The sequence below is a fragment of the Siniperca chuatsi genome, linkage group LG21 (assembly GCF_020085105.1).
Source record: "Siniperca chuatsi isolate FFG_IHB_CAS linkage group LG21, ASM2008510v1, whole genome shotgun sequence".
Taxonomy (NCBI): domain Eukaryota; kingdom Metazoa; phylum Chordata; class Actinopteri; order Centrarchiformes; family Sinipercidae; genus Siniperca; species Siniperca chuatsi.
In genome coordinates this window covers 9,025,300-9,051,467 of record NC_058062.1, presented here as the reverse complement: position 1 = coordinate 9,051,467, position 26,168 = coordinate 9,025,300, and the positions used below count along the sequence as shown (strand labels likewise).

At 39.2% G+C, this 26,168-nt stretch overlaps 2 protein-coding genes across 5 annotated transcripts; both read right to left on the bottom strand.

Moving 5' to 3' along the window:
* Positions 1-1,558: 1,558 nt before the first annotated feature.
* Positions 1,559-10,652, bottom strand: gper1 (G protein-coupled estrogen receptor 1). 4 transcript variants are annotated; one of them, XM_044182533.1, is made up of 3 exons: positions 9,951-10,652; positions 8,144-8,439; positions 1,559-6,922 (listed from the first exon to the last, which is right to left on the bottom strand). In XM_044182533.1, exon 3 carries the CDS (start codon positions 6,527-6,529, stop codon positions 5,426-5,428), a length of 1,104 nt encoding a protein of 367 aa, XP_044038468.1. In that variant the 5' UTR covers positions 6,530-6,922; positions 8,144-8,439; positions 9,951-10,652; the 3' UTR covers positions 1,559-5,425. The 4 variants fall into 4 exon arrangements, with proteins under 4 accessions (XP_044038468.1, XP_044038467.1, XP_044038466.1 ...); XM_044182532.1 differs by lacking the exon at positions 9,951-10,652 and adding an exon at positions 9,432-9,720 and having other exon boundaries at positions 8,144-8,406; XM_044182531.1 differs by lacking the exon at positions 9,951-10,652 and having other exon boundaries at positions 8,144-8,658.
* Positions 10,653-13,586: 2,934 nt separating this feature from the next.
* On the bottom strand, positions 13,587-24,634 carry gpr146 (G protein-coupled receptor 146). The gene is made up of 2 exons (XM_044181811.1): positions 24,323-24,634; positions 13,587-18,245 (listed from the first exon to the last, which is right to left on the bottom strand). Exon 2 carries the CDS (start codon positions 18,203-18,205, stop codon positions 17,204-17,206), a length of 1,002 nt encoding a protein of 333 aa, XP_044037746.1. The 5' UTR covers positions 18,206-18,245; positions 24,323-24,634; the 3' UTR covers positions 13,587-17,203.
* Between the last annotated feature and the right edge of the window lie 1,534 nt (positions 24,635-26,168).

Here is a 26,168-nt window from a genome sequence, read left to right as displayed (position 1 = left end):
CATTCACAACAATGAGTAAATTCCGCCTTTATTTCAAAGATCCTCGAAGCTATAGACTGTATCTTCTAGGCTAAATGTGAAATGTAAAAAGCCTCATGTTTTCTCACAGGCAGTCATGTTGCCTTCAGTCGCGCTTGTAACTCAAAATATTGTGATATCCTGTTGGCTACTCCTCTTGTTTGATTTGAAATAGACAAGGGTTAATTGCCTACATTTTTACAATTTACTACTGTTTGCCCCACACAATTTTGTTTTATTTGTTTTTATCTCAGTGGTCTACATCCTTTAGGCCAATACACTAGTGCTAACATGTTTTTAACTTTTTAAATAAAGTTCTATATTTATTTCACCTTATTTTATAATAGATGTGTTAATCATAACAGTCTTTGTAGAAACACATAAAGTAAGTGTGATCTATTTTAGGAAATTATAAAGCACCTATTCTGGTTTCTCTGCCGTTTAATATGATAAAATTTAAAGTATTTGGATGTAGTAGGAGTCATTGTGTTTTTTTTATGGTTCACCAGAGGACACATCATAGACACTACAATAAATTCACTTCGCAATTCTGTTCATTGCGATCTCTCCATTATCTACCTCAAATGTGAATTTTAAAATGTGTGTTTTAAGTTTTGGCACTAACAATCAAATTTTTGTTTTTGATTGCCTTAATATACAATATATTGGCAATAAGCAATTTGATGGGGTGTGCCTCAACATCACTGCAGCATGTCAAACTCCAATCCTGTTACTTTCCTTCTGTATTGGGAAGCTAATCTGTTCTATTTAGCTCCTTTTTCCTGTCAGGGATTTTAATTTACAAATGCAATTATACGTCTAATCCATTATTCAGCTGCTGAGGTCCACTGAGTGCACTGCCATGTAATTATGCATAAACCCTGGACTATCCAGTTGTAATTACTTTGATATGCCCCACCCCCACTCAGCTTACAGCTGGACAATGTCCAGTACCTTTCTTACATAAGAATATTTTTAAGGGTGCTTACCTTTCCGATTTTTAAGCAGCTAAAGTACAGTGCAGATTGATGAAAATTTCAGAATGAATGTTTTTGTAGACTTAGACAACCTCAACTCATCTGTGATGTCATCAAAAGTCAAAACCTGAGGCAATCAATAGAGGACTGGAAGCTAAATTTAAGGAATGTGCATTTAGGTACAATTTCATCAGGTACATATAATCCAATACAACAGCTCTGCAATGAACGAGTAAATGTGTGGCGTTTATGTGGTGTCACAAAGGTTTTGATTCAACTTGGGCTTGATGTACTTGACATAATGAAACACGTTTCTAATGTTTTGTCCATCTTCAATAACATGCATGGAGGGGACAAAATCTTAGAAACATCTTTCAACATATGCAAGCCAATACAACGCCAGCAGCTTTTAAAATGATCGGCGTTGGATCAACACCTCTCTGAACATAAACTGAACATTAAGACTTATTTATTGCAGGACATTTGTGCAATATCACAATATCACATGTTTTGCACCTAATAAAGTGGTCACTCTGTGTGTATGCACTTTGATGTCTCTGAGCAACAGCAGCAGGGATAAGGGGTACAATGAGGAAAATGTGCCCATATGCATGCAAAACTACTTTGTAATGATTTTGCCAACAACTTTTTCCATCCAATTTAGTGAGTAAAAAGCTCCAGGATTTGTCTCTAGATTACATTCTCATCATCATTTGGTTGCATGAACATGTTCATCTGCCCAATATTATGCATGAATAACCTAAAGGTATTGTATTATGTTCTTTAACCGGATTGATTTTTTGCTCACAAACTCATTGTTTAATCTAGCATCATCCAGAGGAAGTATTGAATGTAAACAAGGGGAAAAGGCACACTCTTTTTCCTTTCTGTGACGTCAGTCACCACAAACCTTTAACCTTACTCAGTAGTCTCAGCTGTACACACAGTCCACTGTCAACCTCTTCTCACAGCATCTCAAATGTGTGTGTTTGTATGTGTGTGGATGTGTGTATGCGTGATGTAAAGACGACCCTTTGCCTCTCCCACAGTGTTGAACTTGGCGGGTCTTGGCTCTGGTGTCTAGGTGTTGCTTGTTTATATCAATGGAGTTGACAGCTTTCATTGCATTATTACTTGCTTGTCTTCCTGTCTTTGTGCCCTCTATGGCTCTGATAGATGTGCTGTTTACATTCGATTCTAGCCTTCACACGTGTAAATCCACATGCAAAATACAAATATATAAGCTATACTTAAACCTGTCTTTGTCAAGGTCAACAGTTTTAAAAACAAAACTGTGAAAAGTAGAACATGCTGAATGCTTACTTGCATGGTAAGGATATGGGACGTAACATTGTGTAATGGAAACCTCATGCAAAAAGTATCATTTACCACAACAAGTTTAGCATTTTTGCAGACCTCTAATAAACAATCACTCAAACAATCCTCAGCGCTGCTTTCCCAGGCTGCTGGGACTGTTACAGCTGGAATAACAGTTTGTGGTTTGGACTCCTGTTTTTCCCAGTCAGACCATTATCTCTGGCTGCCTCATGCATAAACAGCTCAGGGCCCACCACAGGCTGGCAATACACGTTTTATATATTGATGTACACTCCTCAACCTAGGCGTGATATAATTTCCTGTACTCTTTTTGTTGTTGCTACATAATACATCCACCTCTTTATTCTTAATGCACAGAGCCTGTTGTACATGCAGTGTTTGTTTTTTTTTCAAAAATGTAAATAAGAAAAGGAATATTCTGTAAACCCTGTTATATTTCATATAAAACACTATTGAAAACAATATTGCAATATTACAGAGAAAGAATTTATAATGTTTGCTCTGACAGATCAACAAATGATTAGAGGCTGTAAATCTTTATGGCAGGTTTCATTAAAAATCTGCTATCGAGCCTCTGGTGGGATACAATTAAAAAAAAATAAACTGCACCTATGTATCCTGGTAATCTGCATTTCATTAACCTGTGATCAATGTGTTAATGAGCATCTTTGTTCTGTCAAAAGCATTTTATCAAATTGAAAATGATGATATACTTGAAGAGAATCCACATGTCCAGTGATGCCCAGTGATGGGATCACAATCAGTATCAAAACATGTCTGATGTCATGTGTTTGATTTTAGTATTTGTATTAACTGAATAAAAAAACAAGCTACAAATGTGTTGATGAAGTATGTTTTACATAGAAAATTGTTTGACACTGGCCCATTACTTATGTCTAGGGTTGGCCATTGCTGTTTATCAGTGTAATATATGTTAAAGAGGGGTAAGAACAAAAGATTGAAGCAGCTTCATGTTGTCAATTGAATGTCATTGAATGATATGTTTACGCAGGCTCATCCCCTCCTGGCAAAACAACACCTGCCTCTTTGCTCCACCATCATGCTAACAGCAACTGACAAGTGGGGTAATAACTCAGCCATCTTTGAAATGAGCACTCACTGATTCCTACATTAACCACAGTACACATGAGCTCAGACATCAGATTTTGGAGATTAATCCCACAAAAATCTTATATGGTGTTAATTTACCTCATAGCGTAACTGTGACCAAAACGTTCACTATAACAAGTAAGAAATAAAGGGCATAGCTACGTAACCCTTTATTTATTCCATGTAATACTTGAAGACATGTACAAAACTAGCTAGATTTATTTTAAATGTTATTTGGTCTTTTTGAAATCTAAGACACAAAATTCTTGTTGTTACAATTTTTCAACAACTTCTTTTATATTCCTGGAAAAGTGGGACATTTTCTTTATTTCGAAAAATAAAACAAAATTTGAGAAGATTTGTTTGCATTGTCAGATAAATGTTTAGCTATACATGAGGCCATTTTCTTTCAACAGAAGAAAAAAGTTAGTTGAAATGCAAAAAGCAAGGGGTACAGTAATATCTTAGATGGGGACAGTGAAAAGCAAGTTACTAGCCTACTACTTGTTGTGTATTCAATTTTGTTCCCTTTATGTGATGTCCTGGAATGTTTATGTTGCATTACTACTTGACAGATGACAGTAGTCATTTTTTCATGGGTTGCCATGGTGGTATTGATGTGGATGGTGGGTATGAGGTAATTTCTTGATAAATACATTTCTTTTTACAGAACACAGATGAAAGTACATGTGGGTTTCAACTGAAATGACTGAATTACTGAATTTTCTTGCAGTTGAAACGGATAGCCTAATTAGATTTGATGTGACGCAGTATTTCCTCTGTGCATGCTGCTTTAGCTTTGACGCAGCCGTCGCTATCCTACAGGTTATCCCACATACCCAGAAAATGCTCTGAAAGATTTGTATTATAGATCACACAATGTAAAATGTTTCATTATTGTCTCTTACACAAAAGCTGGTCTCTTCTGACAGTTGTCTATCTATTAGTTATCTTTGCCCACTGGTTGTACTTCAAGGGTAGATGCTGACATTTTGCTGACATCACTAGCATTGCATTTACTGTTGCCTGCCTTGTCATCCAGCTACCTTTTTGAAAAAATAACAGACCAAATACACTTCCACATCCAATGTGCAGATAAACAGAAAAGTACTGTACGTGCATTATCTACTTAAAGAGATGCATACATCAAGTCATTTTCATCCTTCTTTGAGTGTACATTCTTGGTGCTTTTGTGTTTTGTTCAGAAAGTGAGCAGGTTAACTTAGACACTGGTACAACCAGTAGGGATGGGTATCGTTAGGATTTTATCAACACCACTACTCTTATTCAAACTCCTTATCGGTTCCGTTCTTTATCGATACTCTTATCGTTTTTTTTCATTACTAAAGAATAAAAAATAATTAATTCAGAACTGGATTAGAATTGAATATTTTAAATATAATTAAACGTTCTTTCTAGAGCAGCAACAGTAATATTTACAACAGCAAAGTCACTAAATAAACACAATAATATCTCACTGGAAACAAATCTAAAACGGCTTGTTACTCGTGAAGGTTTTATTGCACGTACTTACAGTCACGAGTGTAGTTGTCGTCAACTCAAGTAATCTTCGTGTTATCTTCACTTCACCTGGTTCACTTCACTGTCTCCACCGCGGCCTCTCTGCTCTGCTGTTCGCTGACTTCGTTGTGTGTGTGTATGTATGTGGACATACACACACACACACACAGAGCAGGTGAGAGGCTGCAGCGTGATAATAAATTACACCAAAACGTTAAAAAGTACTGATAAAAGAACCGGTAATGTTGGAGCTTATGATACTACAGTCTTTAATAATTTGGCCCCGGGGCCCCTTTAATACCGGGTCTCGGTACCCATCCCTAACTATGAGGCAAAGCTAAATAACAGATGAAGAAATCTGAGGTAATATTTCACACTGGGTGATATATCACTTTGATATGAAGAATTTTTAGCATATTTTGTGCACTCAGTTTCATAACAATTGTCCCTCTTCTTAACAGTCACACTTCTGACACTTCGTTCCTGACAGGGAGGTGTAAATCGAGGCCATGGTGGCAGAAGCGGATCACTACTGACCAGCTGGCCTTCTGCTTAATGAAGAGACGTAGCTTGTCCCTGAAGGTTTCTCCTAGAAAGCTGTAGATAATGGGGTTGAGGCAGCTGTTGGAGAAAGCTGCCAGGTTAACAATGTGGCCTGTGAGTGGGTAGTCATGCCACAGGGTGGTAGCAGTCCTCTGCGATGGGTCAGCTGTGCCCTGCAGCAGCTGGATGCTGATGAAAACATTCTCTGGCAGCCAGCAGATGAAGAACACCATAACCACCACCACGATCATACGCAGGGCCTTCTGCCGCCGTGGCCACAATCCACGGTGCTTCTGGGCCCTCATGAGGATTCGCCCAATCAGAGAGTAGCATAGACCAATGATGGAGAAGGGCACCAAAAAGCCAATGGTTACCTCCAGCCACTGAATCTCAAAGACGTTGGCAAAGCAGAAGTGCACCTCACCCCTATGCTGGGTCTGCACAATGGTGAAGGGGAGAAGGGTGGCCAGGATGGAGGCCATCCAGATGAGGCCACAGCTGAGCTTGGCGTGCTGCATAGTCCTCAGCGGGCTGCTGCTCATGGAGTTAGCCAAGGCAATGTATCGGTCAAAGCTCATCCATGTGAGAAAGAAGATGCTGCTGTACATGTTAACCTGCAGGAAAAGGGACATGAAGGTGCAGAGGACAGCGTAGTCATAATACTTCTCATTCAGATTGAAGACCTCGATGAGGGAATCTGCCACCAGGATGAGGTCAGCTACAGCCAGGTTAACAAAGTAAAGGTCGGGAATGGTCATCTTCTCTCTGTGGTTCAGGTTCACCACCAGGATTAAGATGTTACCAATAAATCCAATAGGAAAGAGGAGAATGGTGTACAGGCAGGACAAGAAGAGACCAATAATGTAAGATAGGTATTTGTCTGAGTTTTCAATCAAATACGTTGTGTTGTGCTCATATGAAATGTTCAGTTGTTCTGTACTGTTAACATATATCCAGACCAGAGAGGTTGTCTGCACTTCCATACTGACTGTGGTTGAACTGTCTGGAATCATGGGCCACATGTAAGTCACCTGTAGCTGCTACATCATTAGACCTTGTTAGTTCCCAGTTATGTCTCTTTAAAGGGTGAATCATCTATGCTGTGTTGGCATGCTGACAGAAGTCAGGTGAGTGGAACAAAATGGTTACGGTTTGTCTGACCCCATGTTAACATCAAGGTTCATCTACCAATAGATTCCACACACAAAACAGAAGCACCTCCATGTCTTAAAATCGTCTTTGGCCTTTGCAACCTGATGACTCACATCATCCAGACTGTCCAAACTGTGGTCCTGAGATTAGAGGGCAGACTTCTTTCTCCTCTTTTGTGTCATCTGATTTGAGTGCTGCTTTAGTCCATGTGCATCTTTATTCAGCGAGCCTTGGCCAGAGACGCTATTGCTGTGACACCTGAGCTGTGGAGAGAAGAAAAAAAATCAGAACATGAAAGAGAATTAGGTGCACAGCAGCAATCTTGCGTGCAGTTAAATGAGAATAACTAACAGTTATAGCATTTGTTTTACTACAAAATATTTCAAAATTTTAAGATCAAGTATGAAAATGACACAAGCCCACTTTCGTGAGAGACGATTAAAGGGGTCAAAGAGGCTGGCAGACAACTAAGTAAACACATTAACATTTAAGCTTCCGACTTAAACAGATGCATTGAAATTCTCCTTAGAAATCCTCAGCCAATCCGAGCCCATTCGAAACGGTTTGTCCTGACTTGATTTGTCATTAACATCTAACAGACCTCTGTGTGAACCTCTGTGACTTGATGGCTCCAGATGACACACATCACACTCAGTTTTTAATGCATATAACACAAAATCTATGTTTTATATTCACTGCTAGCTTTTACATGACTAACTAACCTCTTCCTTAGTTGATGATTTTCAGGCCCAAAATCTCAGACTCTCCCTGGTGATAGAAAGACTATATGCTGTTTGGCAAACATGACCTTTAGCAAACATTCACAGCCCTTTGGATTTTACTTCCACCAGAGGAAACCTTCTGCAATATTATTGCCTTCTTATTAACAGCATTAATTCAGCACATATACAGCATGAATTTTAAAAACTATGGCAGAAAGTTTATCTGTCATATACATACATATATATACATGAATTTATCCCATTTTGCTTTCATTTGCATTCATGCTGTATCTTCTTTTCCTTGTGGTGACCCCTGAAAGGGAACAGCCAAAAGGAAAAGAAGATAATTGAAAATTGAAAAAAGAATATCCAGAGAAAAGATCTTGTCACCAAAAATTGTTTACTGTATTTGATATCTGATGTTTATCCTGAACTTTTGAAAAAGTTCTTCTGTTCTGAGCATATTGTGATTGGCATATTTTCTACCAAAATCAGTGAGACCTGAGATTATGCAAGTGCTCACTAAGAAACTACAATCAGAACATAGTCTTGTCATAGTCATAATAAACAACTCATTATGAAACTCGATTCACGAGACACGAAGGCATACCCCATCCACAATGAAATTGAACAGACACCATATTAACTGTAAATTAATAAATACAAACAGTATAGTTAGTGTACCACCTATAATCTTATAGACAAATAAAGCACCATTCCATAAATAGTAGCAAAAATGTGGGAATCAAAAACAGCGCTTACTTTTTAAAATTAGGGATTTGATGCTCCTCCATGCTTGTCCAGTGCAGAAGTCAGAGAGCCAGAGATTTGTTAATCTCATGTCAGGGCTTCTCTTCTGCACCACCTGCTGTTTGGCCCAACCCTGTCTGGAGAGGAGAGGAGGGCGGGAGAGACAGAAAGGCAAGAGATGATCTGTCACACATGGTTTGTCACCATGCTTCATCCCTTTTCTCTGCCTCTTTTCTTTTTTGCTCAGTTTGTGATTCCAGGTGTCCGCTCAGCATCTAAAAAGATCCAGGAAGTGGACTGGTTGAGAGCTGATTTTAACACAAAAGAAAGTTTGGACAGCAAATAAGTACAGTGTGGAGTCTGCCTTGAACCAGGTTGTGTTGTTATGGAAACCACTTATATTTTGTGCGGTATTTGTTCACCTGGGTTGTCTAGCTCTTAGTGTTAGGGGCCATGTACAAACACTCTGCACATGACCTTTCTTAGCTTTTCCATCAGTATGTTTATAAAATTGTTTACCTACTGATTTGTATTGATTATTGATTCACGCACACAACAAAAGACATTGACCCTTGCTTATTTTATGTTCATTCTCAATACACAAAACAACAATTACATTAAGATAAGGCTTAAAAAAGCCTTGTGAACCTTCACTCTCAATAAAGGGGAAACAGAGCAGAGTCTTTGCTCCTGGGCAAGGAGAAACATTAATATAATTTGAACTAATCTGTGTCCAAGCTGTGACTATGGAGACCTATTTCATGTGGTGTTGGCTAGTGTAGTGTCTCTTTGATAGCGGGATGCATTAATTGCAGATGCCTGCAAAAACTGCAGACATACAATAACCATCTGCTACAACAGAGCTATATAGTGTATATTGTATATTGATATTGAACAGACTGTATCATATTAAAGCATAGTTGTAAAACTAAATAATCTTAGATAATGCTATTGATTTAATTGGCCCCTTCATAATCTATTGATATCGTAGGCCTACTATGATTAAGGCCAAGTACATTTATTCCCAAAAGATCTGTGTGTAGCTGCAAAATTAGCAGTGAGTAGGGGAAATCACTTTGGAATCCGAGTTTAAAATTGGATGAAATCCCTAAGAATAAGCCATCTAACGAGGCTTAAAGGATAGCAGAGGAGGAAAGGGTCTGTGTTCCATGACAACAAGAATTTTCAGTTTGCCTCCAAAAGACAGAATGTGACTCTGAGGTCTTCAGAAGGTGGGAAGGTCACTTCATCCATAATCAGCCAGAGGGAAAAGAGAAGTCAAGGCTATTCAGATCATTACCTGGAGGTATGGGGTTGCAGCTCCTTTGGCAGCGCTGTGCACCAGCTCTAGGGCTTTGAATGTGATACAAACTACAACAGAGAGCCAGTGGAGTGGGTGCATTTCGGGAGTTTAAAGACAGGGCAGGTCACAGCATTCTCAATGTCCACACCTCAAGCTTGGAAATGGTGTACAGAGGTCTTGGTATGGTGGGGTACAATTTAGGATTTACAGAAACAGCTTTTGAAAAGTTACGAAGTCAAATCCCTATATTGGCTGTAATACTGTGCTAAAATGTTCATGAGCAAGATGCTGCTGTTCAGAGGTTAAAAGAAAAAGACGAACTATACTGAGCTGGTGTGTGCATCACCTAAAAAAAACATTTTGTTGATGAATGGAGTGATGCCTGTTAGCTAGTAGCTTGCAGTAAGTCGGCCAATTGCTTTAAGACGTTTTCATGGAGGAAAAATCATGTTTTTATAGTCTCCTGCCCTGCAGTAGATAAACTGGGACTGGTTTGATCTTGGAGAAGTGAAGTACCTCTGACTTGAGTGCAGATGGCACACAGCCTCCTGTCTTGGAAAAGTTGATTTTGGTAGGGAATGCCGCAGCAGAGCAGCAGTGATGGTCTGAAGGAGTGGAGAGAGTCATTACGGCAGCTGGTAGCCCTTCTGGAACAAACAAGTTTGGGCAGAGACAGCAGAGAACAGTTTCTGTGGGTTAGAAGAAGATGATTTTAGTTGTGGTAGAAAGTCGATTCAACAGCTGAGATGAAGAAAGAAGAGAGCAGAAAGTCTGAGAGGTCATACAGCAAGCCAGATCTGTGCGATTTTCTCTGAGCTACCTGAAATTTCAGTTATTCAGTCTGCATGACTTCACACAGATAAGGGGAAAGTGGGGATGTAGAGGTCAGTCTAGTGGAAAGGTGCTAGAGACTGAGGAGGGAAGAGGAGAGGATGAAAGGAAGGAGAGTGTGCATATTTGCCTGAATAGTGATGACTTGAAAAGAGACCAAGTTAATAAAGTGAGTATTACTCAAACACATCACTCAAGCAGAGCAGGTAAAATGGGTTATATTTGTTCTAACTTTGGTGAAAATAGATCTTAGACATACATATTACAGTCAAACAAACTATATGTGATGCCACTGTTTGAAGCCCAGTAGAGAGCAGACTTGGTGCATGAGTCATAACCCTACCTAAATACACAAAAAAGGCTAAAAAGAATTGTGACATTGACTGATTCCAGGATTTCTCTAGAGCACTTCCAAATGACTGATTAAGTAAGGTAATGTGAGGTTAAGCAAACAGTGAACCTCATCTGGAAAATGTAATTCCAAGACCAACTTCCAGAAAAAGGATCTTGCATGTGCTAACAATGACTGAAATGATGTGTGATGGGAAAGGGTTATATAAACCACTTGGAGGAATACTGAGGTGTGTTTCAACAAAATGATTTATAGTAACTGGTTGTTCTGTTTTCTGTCAGTTACATGGCTGAAAAAAGCAAGCATGTCATCTTATATACCTTCTAGACTGGCCTCTGGTTTTGCCTCTTTGTGATCGCTGAGTCTGACTTTAAATATTGTGCTTCCTTTGTGAGAACTTTCCAACTGAATTAATTTGCTGAGGGTTGTGAAAGAGGATGCACTCCCTGTTTATGTCCACTGGGTGGCCCACTGGCATAAACAGTGAAAAATGTTTGGCAAGAAGAAAATATGAACATCACTGCACAATTTTTAGCTGAATAAGAGAAATGACTGGTTATGAGGATGGTTTATGAAGGGGATTTTCTACACCAAAATACATTAACAGGTGAAAGCATCATGTGGAATTTTGTATTCTAAAACTTTCACAGAGCCTGAAGGCTAAATGACAGAATTATACAGTAAATGACAAGGAGACATTTGTTTTGGTCTCGGTTTTTTATTATGATAACCATTAAATCATACCATAACTGTGAAAACATATTATTATGATAACTTTAATTTTCTTGTACATGTATGAATATGAGCCTCACCACGACAGAAAGAAAAACAATACTTCCCAACCAGTGACATCCAATGAACAAGACAACATTACCAGTGCTGTTAATGGGAAGTTGTGGGGTTTAACTGCTTCTGGTTGGGGGAGTGAATGTGGGAGGTCTAGAGCAGGGAGGGTAAACACCCTCATCTGCGTCCACTTACCAGTCTGATGTGCTTCTGGCTCCATCCAACATCTACCAGAGCCACAACCACAACCTCTGAATGGAACATCCACAGTCAAGCTCCTCTGCACTGCTTCCAGGGCCATGTTTAATATTTAGCTGATGCTGGGATTTCATTGTTAGTGTATTATTTTTTTTAATTCTCTGCTGCCATTTCTGAGGAGGAAAAGCAGGATTGGCAGGGAGGAAGGGTGGGTTGTTTTTAAAGCATCTGCCCTGGTCCACTTGTCTCCCCAGAGCTGAAGTGATATGATGGGTCAGAGATGAAGGCTCTTTCCTGAAATATCTCTGCTCTGTGCTTTAGGATTCATTTGGTGGGAGCTTTTAAAGATGTCAAGGAAAGCATTGTCCACATCTGAAAATAACTATAGCTGTGTTATTCTGTTCACCAATCACAGGAGTATGTTCTCGATACAGGACAACAATAAGTTAAAATGTTTTGTACCTGTTTTATTGCTCTTGATTAAATCCGACTTGGGAACAAAACTAGTTTGGCTTTACAGCATGTGGTCTTTTCTATTTGATCTCATTATGTCTTGTTTGCATTGAATCACTTCCCCTGTTCTCTTTGCAGTGTGCACTCTCAAAATTCCCTAACCTATTCCATTTGATTTTGTTTACATTAACTTTTTTGTTACATGACTATTATTTAGTCTCTAGGGGTCTGATACTTTTTCTCTCTTCCTGTTGGTTGGTTCAAGGCTTCAGGATTGTATTTCACTGCTGCCCTCTCCTTGCCACTCTGGATCACAGTGTGAGATAGATTTATAAAATACTAACTGTAACCTGTCTCGTCTTGTTCTCGTCTTTACATTCTGAAGCCCAATTTGACCCGCATTAAGAAAAACAACTGTGGTCTAGGGGTGTGTGTGAAATCTGGTTGACAGCCAGATAAAACATTTAAAGCCACAAGCCAAATGTTCTGGCTACATAGGTGGTCTGATGTGCAATGCTGTATGTTCAACTGAAGTTGAGCCTTATACTTTTGGTCTGGCTAAACCTCTAAAGGAGAAAAACAACATTAAAACTAATGTAGCACATTAAAAACTGTGCTTGGTCAGCGTTACACCAGTCCCAGACAGATGCTTGTATAGTTAAGAGCTTTTCCTGGTCTACTTTCACTCAGTGCAACCTGCGGAAAACAATGCAAAACCTGTACTTTTTCAAAATAAGACGGTGTAGTCCCTCATTCGTCCAGTCATCTGGACACTGTTTTCAGAATCAAGACGTTTCCCATCCCATCCCACAATTGAGAACGACTTCCGGATGGGAGCCGAAATGTGTCCAGATGACTACGACTGAAACCTTACACACAGTTGATTTAGACTGCTTTCAGCTTAATTTTTGTTAATTTTAAACAAATTATTGAAACCAGATATCCTCTTGTATATTGTTGAGTTAAAAAATAGCTGGACATTATGGAAAAAAAAAAATATTTAACTATTATAGGATGAGAAGATTGATACCACTCATATCTGTTTGTTAAATATAACAAAAGCTTAGCACAAAAACTGGAAATGGTGAAACAGCTAGCCTGGAGTCTCCGCTGGTTGCCTGGCAACTGGTCCCAGCCAAGAAACAGCCTGGCACATAGCTAACCCTCCCTTTTAAAATGGCAAATTGTCATTCTTACTATTTGGTTTTTGTACGGATTAAAAATATGAAATATAAAGTTTTACTTAGTGAGCTTTACAGGTGGGTAGGTGAATTTTTATATTGTTGGACAGAGCCAGGCAAGCTATTTCCCCATCACTACTTACCTTGTGCTAAGCTTAGCTAACGATCTGCTGACTGTAACGTTAGCTTCGAATTCCAAAGACTGTCCCTGTGAAACTTGTCATGTCTGGTTAACTTGCAAGAACAAAGAGGTTTGGCAGCCTTTCAACAACAGACTGCAGAGCAGATGTTTCACTATAATTTCACATTATTGTAAGTATTGTCAGACTTCATTGAGATAAGAAGGAGTGGTAACATCCATGTTAGTTTATTGTTTAATCAGTCTTTGACTCAGTTGACAATAGAGTAGATTACTTACTAGAATCTAAATATATCTTTCAGAAAATAACTGTAGTTTTGAAAGAGCATGGTATCTTCCTGTAAATCTCTCACATACAATATATACACATTATTTTGTATTATACATATACACTTGCATACACATTCACAAAAACATCACATCTGAAATTGGATTCATCTGAACATTTGAGGTTTTGCCGTTCAAATAGCTAAAATGCATCTGCATACACTCGACACACGAGAACTTTAAGGGTGTTTTTACACTTAGTCCGTTTCAGCAATTTAACTGCTCAGTGAATTTTACTCAAATGTCTTTGCACTGATGTGAGATTATGGCCAAATAATAAACCAACTCAGACCTGAGCAGTAATCTGAGTTGGGTGTGACTTTGATCAAGCTTTATTGGCACAGTTGTGTGCATCATGCAGTCAGTCCATTTGAGGTGATTGCTAATTATTACCTATGCCAAGGAGATTGTTTTAGGTCCCATCTCTTACTTAGCAAGATATTTCAAAAACAACTTAATGGATTTCATTGAAATTTGGTGAAAGTTTAGGGCATGAGCTGAGGAATACTAATTAGATTTTGGTGTTAAATGTGAGGCATTCTTTGTGTAATTGCAACCAAACTTTGATGCCACATGTGCATATCAACTCCAAGCAATCTTGCAAAACTTTGCCTACAGGTGGTGCTGCAGCAACATGCTAAAGTTAAATGGTCATGACTCTTATTTAGCTATTCTCCAAAAATCAGCACAATTGTCATTCATTTTGTGTAGTTGGATGCAGATTCAGATCTAGACTGAAATTAAAATCTTATCAAAATAACACATTTTTAGTTTTGTTGAGTGCCTTCTAGTTGGATGTCTCTTCATGAAATTAATGTAAAATTGACATCAATTCTATCCATATTAACTGCATAAAAATACCAATGGGAACATGTTGAACTGTCACATAATGATCAGAAAACTGGGAAATATTCAATTCTATTCACTATAATTCGAGTGTCATTGTAGGACCTATTAATTAAATAATAGTTGGAGTTTTGGTAAAAATTAATGTGGACACAACTGCAATCTCTGTATATAGTGCACCAATTCATGGCCGAAAATGTTGCTTAAATTTCCTCCATCAGACCATCACAAGCTTTGATTCGAACCACTTATCATTTGACCATGTACTACTGTTTACCTTCCAATCCTCAATGAACAGTAAACATTAGGACTTTGAGCTGAGTTCAAATAATGATTAACTGTGTCACGATACATACAAGCTTTTTTTATGGGGCAGCACATATTGTAGCACATAATGTAAACACACAGCCTCAGTTGAAAATAAACAGTACTTCTCACTAATTGATTGTAGATACACATAACGAGGGTGGGGCTATGCAGCAAAAATTAAAATGTTGCACACTGTTTCATAGCTCAATCAAACAATATGTCTAGTCATGAGATGTTTAAAAAATACAGTATGTGTGATATAATGTTATAATCTTAATAATAACTTCATATATGAATGAAAAGCATCAAATCTGTGTTAGTACATCTGGCAATCCTTTACGTTTTACAGTGAAAGCCAGGCACACTTGAGGAAATAGCCAAAAGATTTTGGCAGGTCATTATTAACGTAAAATTGTTTATTTGAAGGTGTAAATTAAAACTGTCTACAAAGATAAGTGACTATTGTTGTCTGTGAGTGTAATATAACAGTGTGCCCACCTTCCATTTCTCTTCAAGTGAATGCCCCACCCTGCTGGTGTATCTGTTCACAGGATGATTAATAAACTGGCCCTCTCATTCAGAAAGCAAATAAAAAACTAAATTAATGTAGTGATACAACAGACCTCATGCAAAAACAAGTTTCTATTTTTCATTTTTATAACTAGGGTTCATCACTATTAGTCTGTTCACTTTTCACTAAGTGGCAGGCAAGAAAGCAAAGCAGCTTTACCAATAATGTGCAGATTACCTTAATGCATCTGAGGAGCATTTCAGTTCAAACTCTGCGTCAAGCACACTGTTTGCAGTTGCTTGGCAGGAGATTCTTTTATAATTTGTGAAGGTTTTTGATAGTGCCTCTAGAGTGACCCAGTCAGGTCTTCATATTTCCACTGAATATCCTCCCAGCCACTCATGGGTGCTCATACAATTTAGGGAATATACATGCCACCTTCTTAGGGCCCTCTCTGTGACCCTGTGTTGACTTCACTGACCCTATTAGAGGCTCTCCACGCATAATTCCTGCAGAAGCAAAACATAGCTTAACAAATCACATACTGAGCTGAGGCTCTCTGATCAAGAGATGATTTTTAATGAGTTGATTTGAACTGCTTATGGTTAACAGGTGATGTGATTTCAGCAGAGATCACAAGAGGTATACCGGTTATGTCTGAACCCTGAATAAAAGCTCTATATAAGCATTTCATGTAGTTCTGTGTGACTTCAAAGTAGTGTTGATGTATATTAATTTATGATATTTGTTATGGAGCTTCACATATGCAAGAATAATCTCTTTATGCCTGCAATTGGATCAAAACCTCAGAACTCAATCTATAAAAGTGAAATCAGAACATCTCTTCATACCAGTGCCTACCTCTTGCTACAGGGCGGTACCGGTATCGAGAAAGAAAATAGCTTTTGAAATTAAGCTAAAATTTCTGTAAGAGACAACTGTCTCCACCTTTAAAATGTGAAGATTATTTACTGTGATAATGAGGAATCACTCTAAGTACTTTTAAGTAAAAGGAAAATTCAGCTCTGGAAAGGTAGAACTGTCTTCTCATTTAAGAGATCAAAGCCTCTAGTTTGAGGGCAGTAAACACTGATGTTCACTGGCAGCGCAAAATGTTGGTTTGCAGTGTTGATACACAATGAAGTTCATTAGCTGGGGTGGGTTGTTGATATACCAGCCACCATCCATCAATGCAGGGTTGTGGAGTGTTCTATTAAGAAACAAAATAACTTGGCTTCACTTGATAATTAAGTTAAGTTTATAGCTTATTGATTCTGTGTGTATGTTAAGGGAAAGCATCATGCATAATTTGTAAATTGTTCTTGCTGGGACTTAAATTGTATCTAGTAGCATATTGTGACTACAGTGAAAACAAACAAACAAACTTGCACACAGTCAGCCGAATATTCATAACGCACCCCTATCAGGGAGGCTGCACCCACTGCAATGGTGTAGTGCTTGGGAGTCCCTTTCTAACAGGATATTTTGTTAGCGTTTGGATAAAACTCAGAGAAAACACTGCACTGGGTAGTCATCAGCTGATTGCACCAATTTACCGCTCTCAAACTAGAAGCCCAAGTGTCTTAGTGGAGAGCGTCACTCGGTGACAAAAAATAACTGCACTTAGTGGTTTTTGCTTGGTTTGTCCTCTCAATGCAGAAGTGGACTGGTCAGATCAAGTTCTCGAAGGTGACAGGAAATTCCACAGTTAGCTACGTCGCTCTTAACACAGTCCAGAGCAGCGAGGGAACCCAATCAGATACTGGCTCTGTAGGAGGAAGATAAGTGCCGGCTAGGTCAAGAGGGGGCGTTGGTAATATCTCAGGGTTGGTAATCTCACGTCACCACTTGTTGCACTGTTGAGCGTTCATGAGGGCAGGACTGGTCTCCACAGTGCAGCCTCCTGAGCAGCCGCTGAAGCTTGTTGGAGAAGTTTTTATTCATCTGCCTGTACATGAGAGGCATCGCAAAGCTGCTAGAGAAAGCCAGCAGTTTAGACACACATCTCAAGAAATAATAGGTAGGTAAGTAATGCACGTTGCTAATATACCCTGGTGCACCGGCTATGGTGTGTACCAACAGGGTCATATAGTATGGGGTCCACAGTACAAACTGCACACAGACTGAGGCTAGCAGCAGTCTGTGGATAGAAGGGTCCAAGCGAGCGGAGTCCTGATCCAGAGGTGTAGACTCCTTCCTAATGCGCAAAATGAGCACAAAGGCATAAAAAACAGCCACAGCTGGAACCACGTAACCAATGAACATCATGATAGCGTCGGCTGCCTCCTTGTTCTGCATTTTGGAACATTCAACCATCTTAGTGGAGATGTGGTTGCACACATAGAAGAGCAGTGAAGAGAAGCTAGTGAGCACCGCGCCGCCCCAGATGAACCCACACACATGTTTGGTGTTATACACACTGGACATATATGTGCGAGGCAGTGCCCGCTCTATATAGTAGTCCAGACTGAGCAGTGTGGTGGAATACATGATGACCAGAGACGAGATGTTGAAGAGGATGAGCAGGGTGATGTAGATCTCATTGTTGTACTCCCATGCATGCCAGCGGGTGAAGGTGGAGCTCAGCAGCTCCACGGGCGCCACCAGGTTGAGCACAAGGCCCGCAATGGCCATGTTGACGAAATAAACATCCGGCATGGTCATGGACACCTTGTTGGAGAGGTTGACCACGACCAGCAGTGCATTGTAGCACAGCCCCAATGGGAAGCACACCAGGAGGTAGATGAGGGAGAAGACTGACAGGATGAGGCCATAGTCCTGGCAGAGCCGGAAGTCCACGCTGGTGTCCGTCTCATTGTAAACCATGCAGATCCACATTGCTGGGCTCTGACACGGTTCAAGTCTCTCAACAGGTCGACTGCAGATAGAGAGTTAGGGAGAAAGAAGTTAGTTACAGCACTGATAATAAATGTCATAGTTGCTATGTAATGTTCCCCTTAGAGACAATAGAGTTTAAGCTGTAAGTTGAAAATCCCAGATGACATTAGTCCCTTATTAACGTGTTGACATATTACTGAAGTAGTGATCATGCATAACACTAGAGGGAACAAATTCTGTCTGTTGTTGCTGGAATTAAGTGTAAGTATTAAGTTTTGAGGAAGTCACAAAATACAAAACATGGAGTTGTTGAGTTTTTCCTCCATAAGCAGAATTCAACCCTCTCTGTTATTGGTTTCTGTGCTAGCTAGAGGAGCAAGCAAGGCCTTGACACAAAAACACTTCAGCCACAGCACAGCTATTATGCCCTGGTTAACACTGTTAATTTCACTTCACTGCATTTGACTGGCTCAATACGAACATTTCACAATATGTTTCATTTTCTAGCTCAGCCTCAAAACCCACTATTTCTTCTCTTTGAAAGCCACGCTGGCCAGAGCCTGTGTTTGATGCCTCTGCAAGCTTTTTCTGCCTTGCTCTGCCGCTCTCTTTCTCTGTCACAGTCACATGCAGGGGCATTGCTGTCTGTGCAGTGCTGCCCTTGTGCTTTTCACATGGTCAAACAGCCAGATAAAGAACAACACTTTTCTAGCCTGACACTTTACAGGCTGCTTTGGTGTTACTACTGTGAGTAAAGCACATGCACCTTCTGTTCAGATTACTGCAAAGTTGACTGGGGGTTGGGCACGTGGTAATAGGTAGATTTATAGAGTGAAATGTGAAGCAGGCACTGGGGAAGGGTCAGCGAGGACTGAGCTGAGGGGTTGGAGTTCAGGGCAAGGTCAAAGAAAATGACCACGCACATGTAAGGAGCATTTGTGATCAAGTCTGATGGGGCTGCAATTTTTCAAAAAGCTTATGTAATGCAGCCTTGCATAATTAACTCATGTCATTTTAAATAAATTATTCAAACAACTTTGGTCAAGGAAAAAGGAGATCATAAGGCTATCACAGGATTGCAGTGATAAGTCACCCTAGTTCACTGTATTTTATTTCCTCAGTGATAATTTCACTGTTATGTTTCCACATGTTTGGCTTCACTCCCAAAACTGCTTTTAAAATGAATGATTTTCTGAAGAGAAAATACATTTTACAATAAATGACGTGCTAATCTGTGCAGAATTTTTTGGAAACCTCCCCCATGTAAATACTGTGGAACAAAGCGCAGGAAGGCAGTTTTGTTTTCAGGAAGATGAGTAACAATTCCAATAGAGGGGAAACATTCTTCTGTTCACTTACGTAACACCACTATAGAGGCTGTTTTGGCCTTAAGCCTCAGACACAGACGCATATACACACACAAAGGCTCAGTCCCTCCTCTCTACTAATCCAATTGGCTGTAATGAGACTATAGTGGAGGCTGGAGCTCAGAGCTGGACTGGAACAGGATCAGGAGGAAGAAACTTTAGAGTTACTCTTTACAAAAAACCTGTCTTCACCAAGACAGGAGCACTGGTCAGGCCTTGTAAACATGGCTCTCTAACACAAGCAGCTAGGTGACTCATTTACTAAAAACAGGCCTTGCAAAAAATTACATAATTAGCTATGGCCCTCTCCCATAGATTATGTGCTATTTTCTCAATGTATTGTAGATTGGAAGAAGTTTGTTCACCCTTCACTCCTTCAACAACCTGTGATCACTTAAGGAGAAAATGACTTTAAGAGAGGCTGGTGATAATTAAAGGGAGAGAGCACACTGCACACTGTGGCGGGCTGTCCCCATTCATCAGCACCTGCTGTATACAGACATTTTAGCCACCCTTTCATTACCACATTGGCTCACTCTGCGGCTTCCAATAGCTGCAGGATACCTAAAATTCTGCAAAAAAAAAAAAAAAAAAAAGAAGTCTTGGGTTTGTGGTGCACCGGTGTTTAACTGTTGACTTTGTTTCCAAAGACTTTGTTTCCTGTTTCCTACACCTCTGTAGACAGTATTAGACTAGTACTCGACACAAGACCTTGACAAAGCAATTTTGAAGTGGAGATAAAAACTAACCTGATAAACAGGAAACTGAAACCTTGGGATTTCCTACATTTACCTACTGGAAGTGACAGAAATTTGATATTACGTACATGTATTTTGTTTCATGCTGAACCACCAGGCCCTTCTTCTTAAAATCACACTCCCAGTATATCAGTCTTTTAAAAATAGGCCAAAGCAATCACAGCATAGTTGCCACACTTATATATATATATATATATATATATATATATATATATATATATATACTTATATATATATATATATATACTTATATATCTTGTGATGCATGAATAGAGAAGAAAATGACAGTTACTTACTACAATATTAGGGAGCAATTTGACTGTCACTCTGGGCAACTTCTACTTTGGTGTTGTGAAAGTCATTGCGCTTTCGCTCTGCACATTTTGCCAACTGCCCATGATTATGAAATGAGTTTTCTACTCAACTGAGGGACAAACAGGAAAGATGAAAGAAAATATTTACTCCTGACTTGGAGGTACTGCAATCTCATATCGTATGAGCTATGTCTGTTTCAATTCAGAATAATGAGGACCATTTCATTTCAAGTCCAATTCAGATTCCGCTTGTTGGGGTTGAGTGAAGGTCAGAGATATGCAAAACAACAGGCACTATATTCAGTAGCATGTGTACTACCTGAGGCATATGAATGGACTTTTCATATGGGCTTTTTTAAGTCCATATTTATGCAGTGATCAAAGTATGCAAATTAGTTATTAAAGTATGCAAATTGTATTGTCTGTCAGTTCAGGTGTATGGTAATTTGTCAGGTATAATAATTATTTGCTGGTCACAGCTTCTCAAATGCAAAGATCTGAGTTTTTGACATTTGTTCAGACTAAGTAAATTAAGGACTTTACTTTGACTACATAATTAGTCAGTTACTCAAGAAATAATCTATAATTAAGCAATAATAAAAATCATCAGTTAGGAGACATCAAATGGCAATATTTTTCTCTTGAGGATTTTGCAGAAAAAGCTTGCAGGAGCTGTTCGATTATAAATAAAAGGTTTTGGTCATGTCGTCAGATACCCTTAATTACAAGAAAGATCACTATTTCCAGTATTGTGTCTTTAATACAGCATGTAAACAAATCTATTGCTATAAGTATGTATATGTGAGAATAAAACCAGGAGAAAGATGGCTTCTTGCTAGCTGCTTCCCGTAAAGGTGACATACGTAAACTTACATGGCTAAGTAAGAACAGCTTTAGCACTTGTCAAAAGAGTACAACATGAGGACATATCTCTGTTGAGTTCTTCTTGCATGACTTTGACTGCAGTCGCAGACTTGGTTAAGCCCCCATCTGAACTTTTTGCCCCACTCCATGTCAAAAATGGTATAGTTAAATATTCCCAGAGGGGGAGGCCCTGCTTCAGCATGCTTCATCCCCACCAAACATGATCTCATAAGAGTGACGCCCACATGCTTGACGTCTCAGCGTTTTGAAGCCAGATCACACGGTCTGATGGGAGTAGTGTGACATACTGGGCCCACACCCCTCATATATCCTCAGTGGAATTTACAGGCTCTTCTCAGAAAGTACTGAGTGATGTCACATGATTCACTACTCTTGTCTGCAGCAGCGTGCAGTGGAGCAGCAACAGAAATACTACAGAAAGAAAATAAGATTACATGAATCACATTTACACATGCTGTGACTGTGTAGCAATGTCAGAGGTGAAGTATAACGCAATGACATTTGATGCACAGTATTTTCTAGCAATTAATAGTGCATAATTTAAAGTAACTGCCCACAGAACTACCAAACTATTTTCAGCATGAGAGGCTATTGAGATGTAAATAGTTAATTTAAAAGGTTCAGTGTGTAACATTTAAGAGGAGTTATTGGCAGAAATGGAATACAATATTCATAAGTATGTTTTCATTAGTGTATAATCACCTGAAAATAAGAATCGCTGTGTTTTCATTGCCTTAGCCATTTTTATCTACATAGGGAGCTGGTCCCCTTCCACGGACGTCGCCATGTTGCACCGCCATGTTTCTACAGTAGCCGAGAATGGACAAACCAAACACCGGCTCTAGATAGGGCTGTTTGCGTTTTAAGCGGCCACCATAGTTTCTCCTACACGCTTGGAAGGGGAGGTTGGGACGAGCGGTATTCAAATGGTTGCAAACTGCAATTTCACTGCTAGATGCCACTAAATCCTACATACTGTACCTAAATCTTTTCTGGTTCTAGTGCGTTTCTAAGATGACAATTATTCTTGGAAAGCAGCCCATTAACTGAGAGTATTATTGAGGGATCTGACTTCAGGTGCATACTAATGCTGCATAACATTTTGTAAATTAAAATTACTAAACTCTCAGAGGTGTTAAAAATACTTGCCATCGACTCAATTTCTGTGGAGGGGTTTTATATAATTCAGAACATTTTCCCAAAATCATTATCAGTCCCCAAAGAAGTGAGTCACAGTGCTGGAATTTTCTTGTGGGCAAGAAAACCTGTTTTTGAATGGATTCCTTACAAACTGAGGATTTTGACATATCAGTCAACAGTTATCTAACAGCTTACCATCCTCATTGTTAATCTACACATCTTGACTGATTAACCACAGAAAATTGTAAAAGGTACAAAATGTTGATGATTTAATTGACTTACTGCTGCACAATGTCAGATTTGCTTTGGAAAAACAGTATTTACTCATATCAAGTTCTAGTATAAGAGACTCTGGTCAAGCACAGGTCACTGTCAGTCTCGACAGCTTCCTCAGCGTCTTTTCAGCAAAAGGTTGAACTGTCACAGGAATCAACAAAGTCAGAGTTCAATCGTCAGCACAAAGCAGGATTACGGCCATTAAGCCATGGCCCACATGCCTATGTCCCCTTTGGTCACATAGATGACGTTGACGATAACAAGTGCAAAGCCTAAATCTCAAGAAGAATTTAATTTGGTGAGCGGTAAGACTTATCTGAGCAGTAGGCCTACTTTGTCAGAAAGTACCATTCACTCAGCCTTCTAGATGATGTGAAATATGGTCAGGTGGATGTGCTGGCCATAATTAGTCCTACATAATTAGTAACTAAGGGAAACGTCTGTTAATATCTGTTATTAAATAGTGTCTTTAAAAGCTGATCAAAACTTTTGATATCATTTATCAAAACAAAGATGTCAAGTGTGTTGTAACCACTGGATAAAAAAACCCCTACAAATTAGGAGAATATATTCATGTGCCTGTGTGGAGTATAAGAATCTAATACTGGTATTGTGCTTTAAGCAGTTTATGCTATTGCATTTTATGAATGACTTAACATCACAAGACTAAACATATAGCCTATATTAAAAGCAAAAAGTAAAAGTAAGTAAGTAGGCTAGTAATTTGTCATCCATGGCCTGGGATTTAAGGACATTTATTAGTAGATTGACTCATCCAGTAAGCAAGGATGCCTTCATCTTGCAGTCTACAATTCAATAAATATTGCATATGGTTAAATTAACAGACACTATCACATGCCATTAGCTCTAGGTGCCAATGGCAGATATGGGCTATTATTCATGCAAAGAGCAGTCTACCACAACTTTACAATTACACACTTTTTACCGTCAATGGAGGAGCTTTTAACTTAAACTGAAACTATTTTTTCCCCAGCACCCAGAAAGCTGATCCCGTGAGAAACGTCTTCAGGTGTTGTTTTCCAAATTTAAACGCGTCGTTAAAACTGAGGAGCTACTACAGCTGAACAAGGGTAAGAAAACAAACCAGCCTGTCGTGGTGTGTATTTAGCCTATTATTGCGGACATGGTGTCTCTCCATCACACTTGACTGCACAGATCAAAGATTGGACTGCTGTCACGGCTTAACCATTATTCTACCATTTCTGCGGTTATTGTTGGCACAACTACAGCTACTCACTCTCGCATCTAGCCATCTTCAATGGGGCAACTTCACTTTTCTACTACTGTAAGGTGAAACTTCAAGGCAAACCCATCACATTAGTAGGTCGAAATAATAGAAAACAGAGGAAAACTCACCAGAAACGTATGGATTTGACTCGGTGACAAACCTACGGAGGCATAGGGTTTGGATGTAGCATTTCCACTGACATTTCTCAGGCGTTTCATTTGACAAACAGACGTCCTAAAATACGCGCTTCGGCTCTCCCTACGCTCTTAATGCCTAAAAACAGCAAAAAGAACCGTTTTACTGCTAACCGTAGTGACTGACTTCATCTATCAACTTTTCAGACGAGTGTTGTTCTGAAAAGGGGCCGTCCGTTACAGACTTTACTACTGCTGGAGTGCTGCTGAGCTCTACAGTGTGTACACACGTGACCCTCCCCCACTGTCTCCTCGCTCCGGTCTCTGCTGTGCTGCTATTCGGTCGCGAGGCCCGACTCTACTCTGATTGGACCGAGGGCATGGAGGTGGGGCGCGAGGGAGTCCGAGGAGAACACGCACACGCACACACACACACACACACACACACAAACAGTGACAGTTCATCAATATGTAGCAATTTATTTGAACAATGTATCGTAAGTAAACAAAAAAATGCATTCCAAAGTTAGTCTCAAGCTAATATGAGGTTTCAGCATCTGTATTAGACAAATCAAGTGGATATCTTCCAAAGTTTCAGACTTTGTAGTATAAAATTCCCTAATGACTTACATTGAAAGTGTATTAGGAAGGGATCTCCCATTGCAAATCCTGTTGCCATGTTATACCATACCTGACTATTACTTAAAAAATTGTGAATCTTTTAACCCTAACCTAACCCTAACCTTCTCCCTTACCTAACCTAACCAGTTACCTCTGTGACACCTAACCATAAACAGGAATTCTGATTGAAAACAGCCCTGCATTAAAACAATGCAGTGCGTTATACATGTGGGGTCCTGTTGTTTTGGTTTCCGGTGAGATATGAAATATGATCCAGGAAGTTGAATAAAATCCATGAGTTTGAAGGTTTATCAGTCAGAAAGTTTACAATTGAAAGGAAAACAAAGTTCATGTCTCAGAATCAGAATCAGAAATACTTTATTGATCCCCGTAGGGAAACTCTTTGTCTCTCAAAATGAAAGAAAATGAACATCATGTTTGAAAGCCCAGAGGCAAAATAATGGTGGCTTTCTATTCTGATGAACATTTGAGGAAAATTAGGAAATGTTTGTAATGAAGCAGAATAGATTATCACTTTGTTAGAATAATGAAATGCCATTGTGTGGTTCTGTTGAATGGAGTCTTTAATGAAGCAACTGAAGTTTGCTAAGAAGATTAAGGATTATGATGTAAATTCTTCACAGTTTATAGCATATATCATAATCCTTACATGGAGAATAATGTTCTACAGCAGATGATTTTAAGTATTACATGTGCCTTGTTTAAACAGCAGCTAATTTCACCATGGCCTACTCTGGTAGTCCATATACAGATAATGAGCCAAGTTAGTTAGTAACTCAACTGTTTTTATTACAATGCCTAAAGGCTCTTGTGGTGGTAGTGTATGACCAAATACTAATTTATAATGTTTTTGGTTTCTTGCTTTGCTAGTTACACATTCTTCATATTGCATTTTGCAAAGCCTGAGACCATATTGTATTTTAATAACCCAAATAAACTGCAATGATTTCAAGGTCCCATAGCAATATATAATCTCTACAGTACAGTATTACCACAACTTTTAGGTGCTGATGAATCATACAGATATAGCAAGTAAATGTCATCTTGAGTTTTATTGCAATTGTCATTGGAAACCTATAAAACCTTATTTGATCATTGCTAGACTACATTGGCCCGAGATAACATGGCACATGCTCCATGGTAACATCAGGTCTTAATCAGTGCTTCACTGTGTAGAGATCCATCACTTAATTTCCTG

Excerpts from the sequence above, each read along its gene's own strand:
- gper1 (XM_044182533.1), bottom strand. The coding sequence starts at position 6,529 with ATGTGGCCCATGATTCCAGACAGTTCAACCACAGTCAGTATGGAAGTG.
- gpr146 (XM_044181811.1), bottom strand. The coding sequence starts at position 18,205 with ATGTGGATCTGCATGGTTTACAATGAGACGGACACCAGCGTGGACTTC.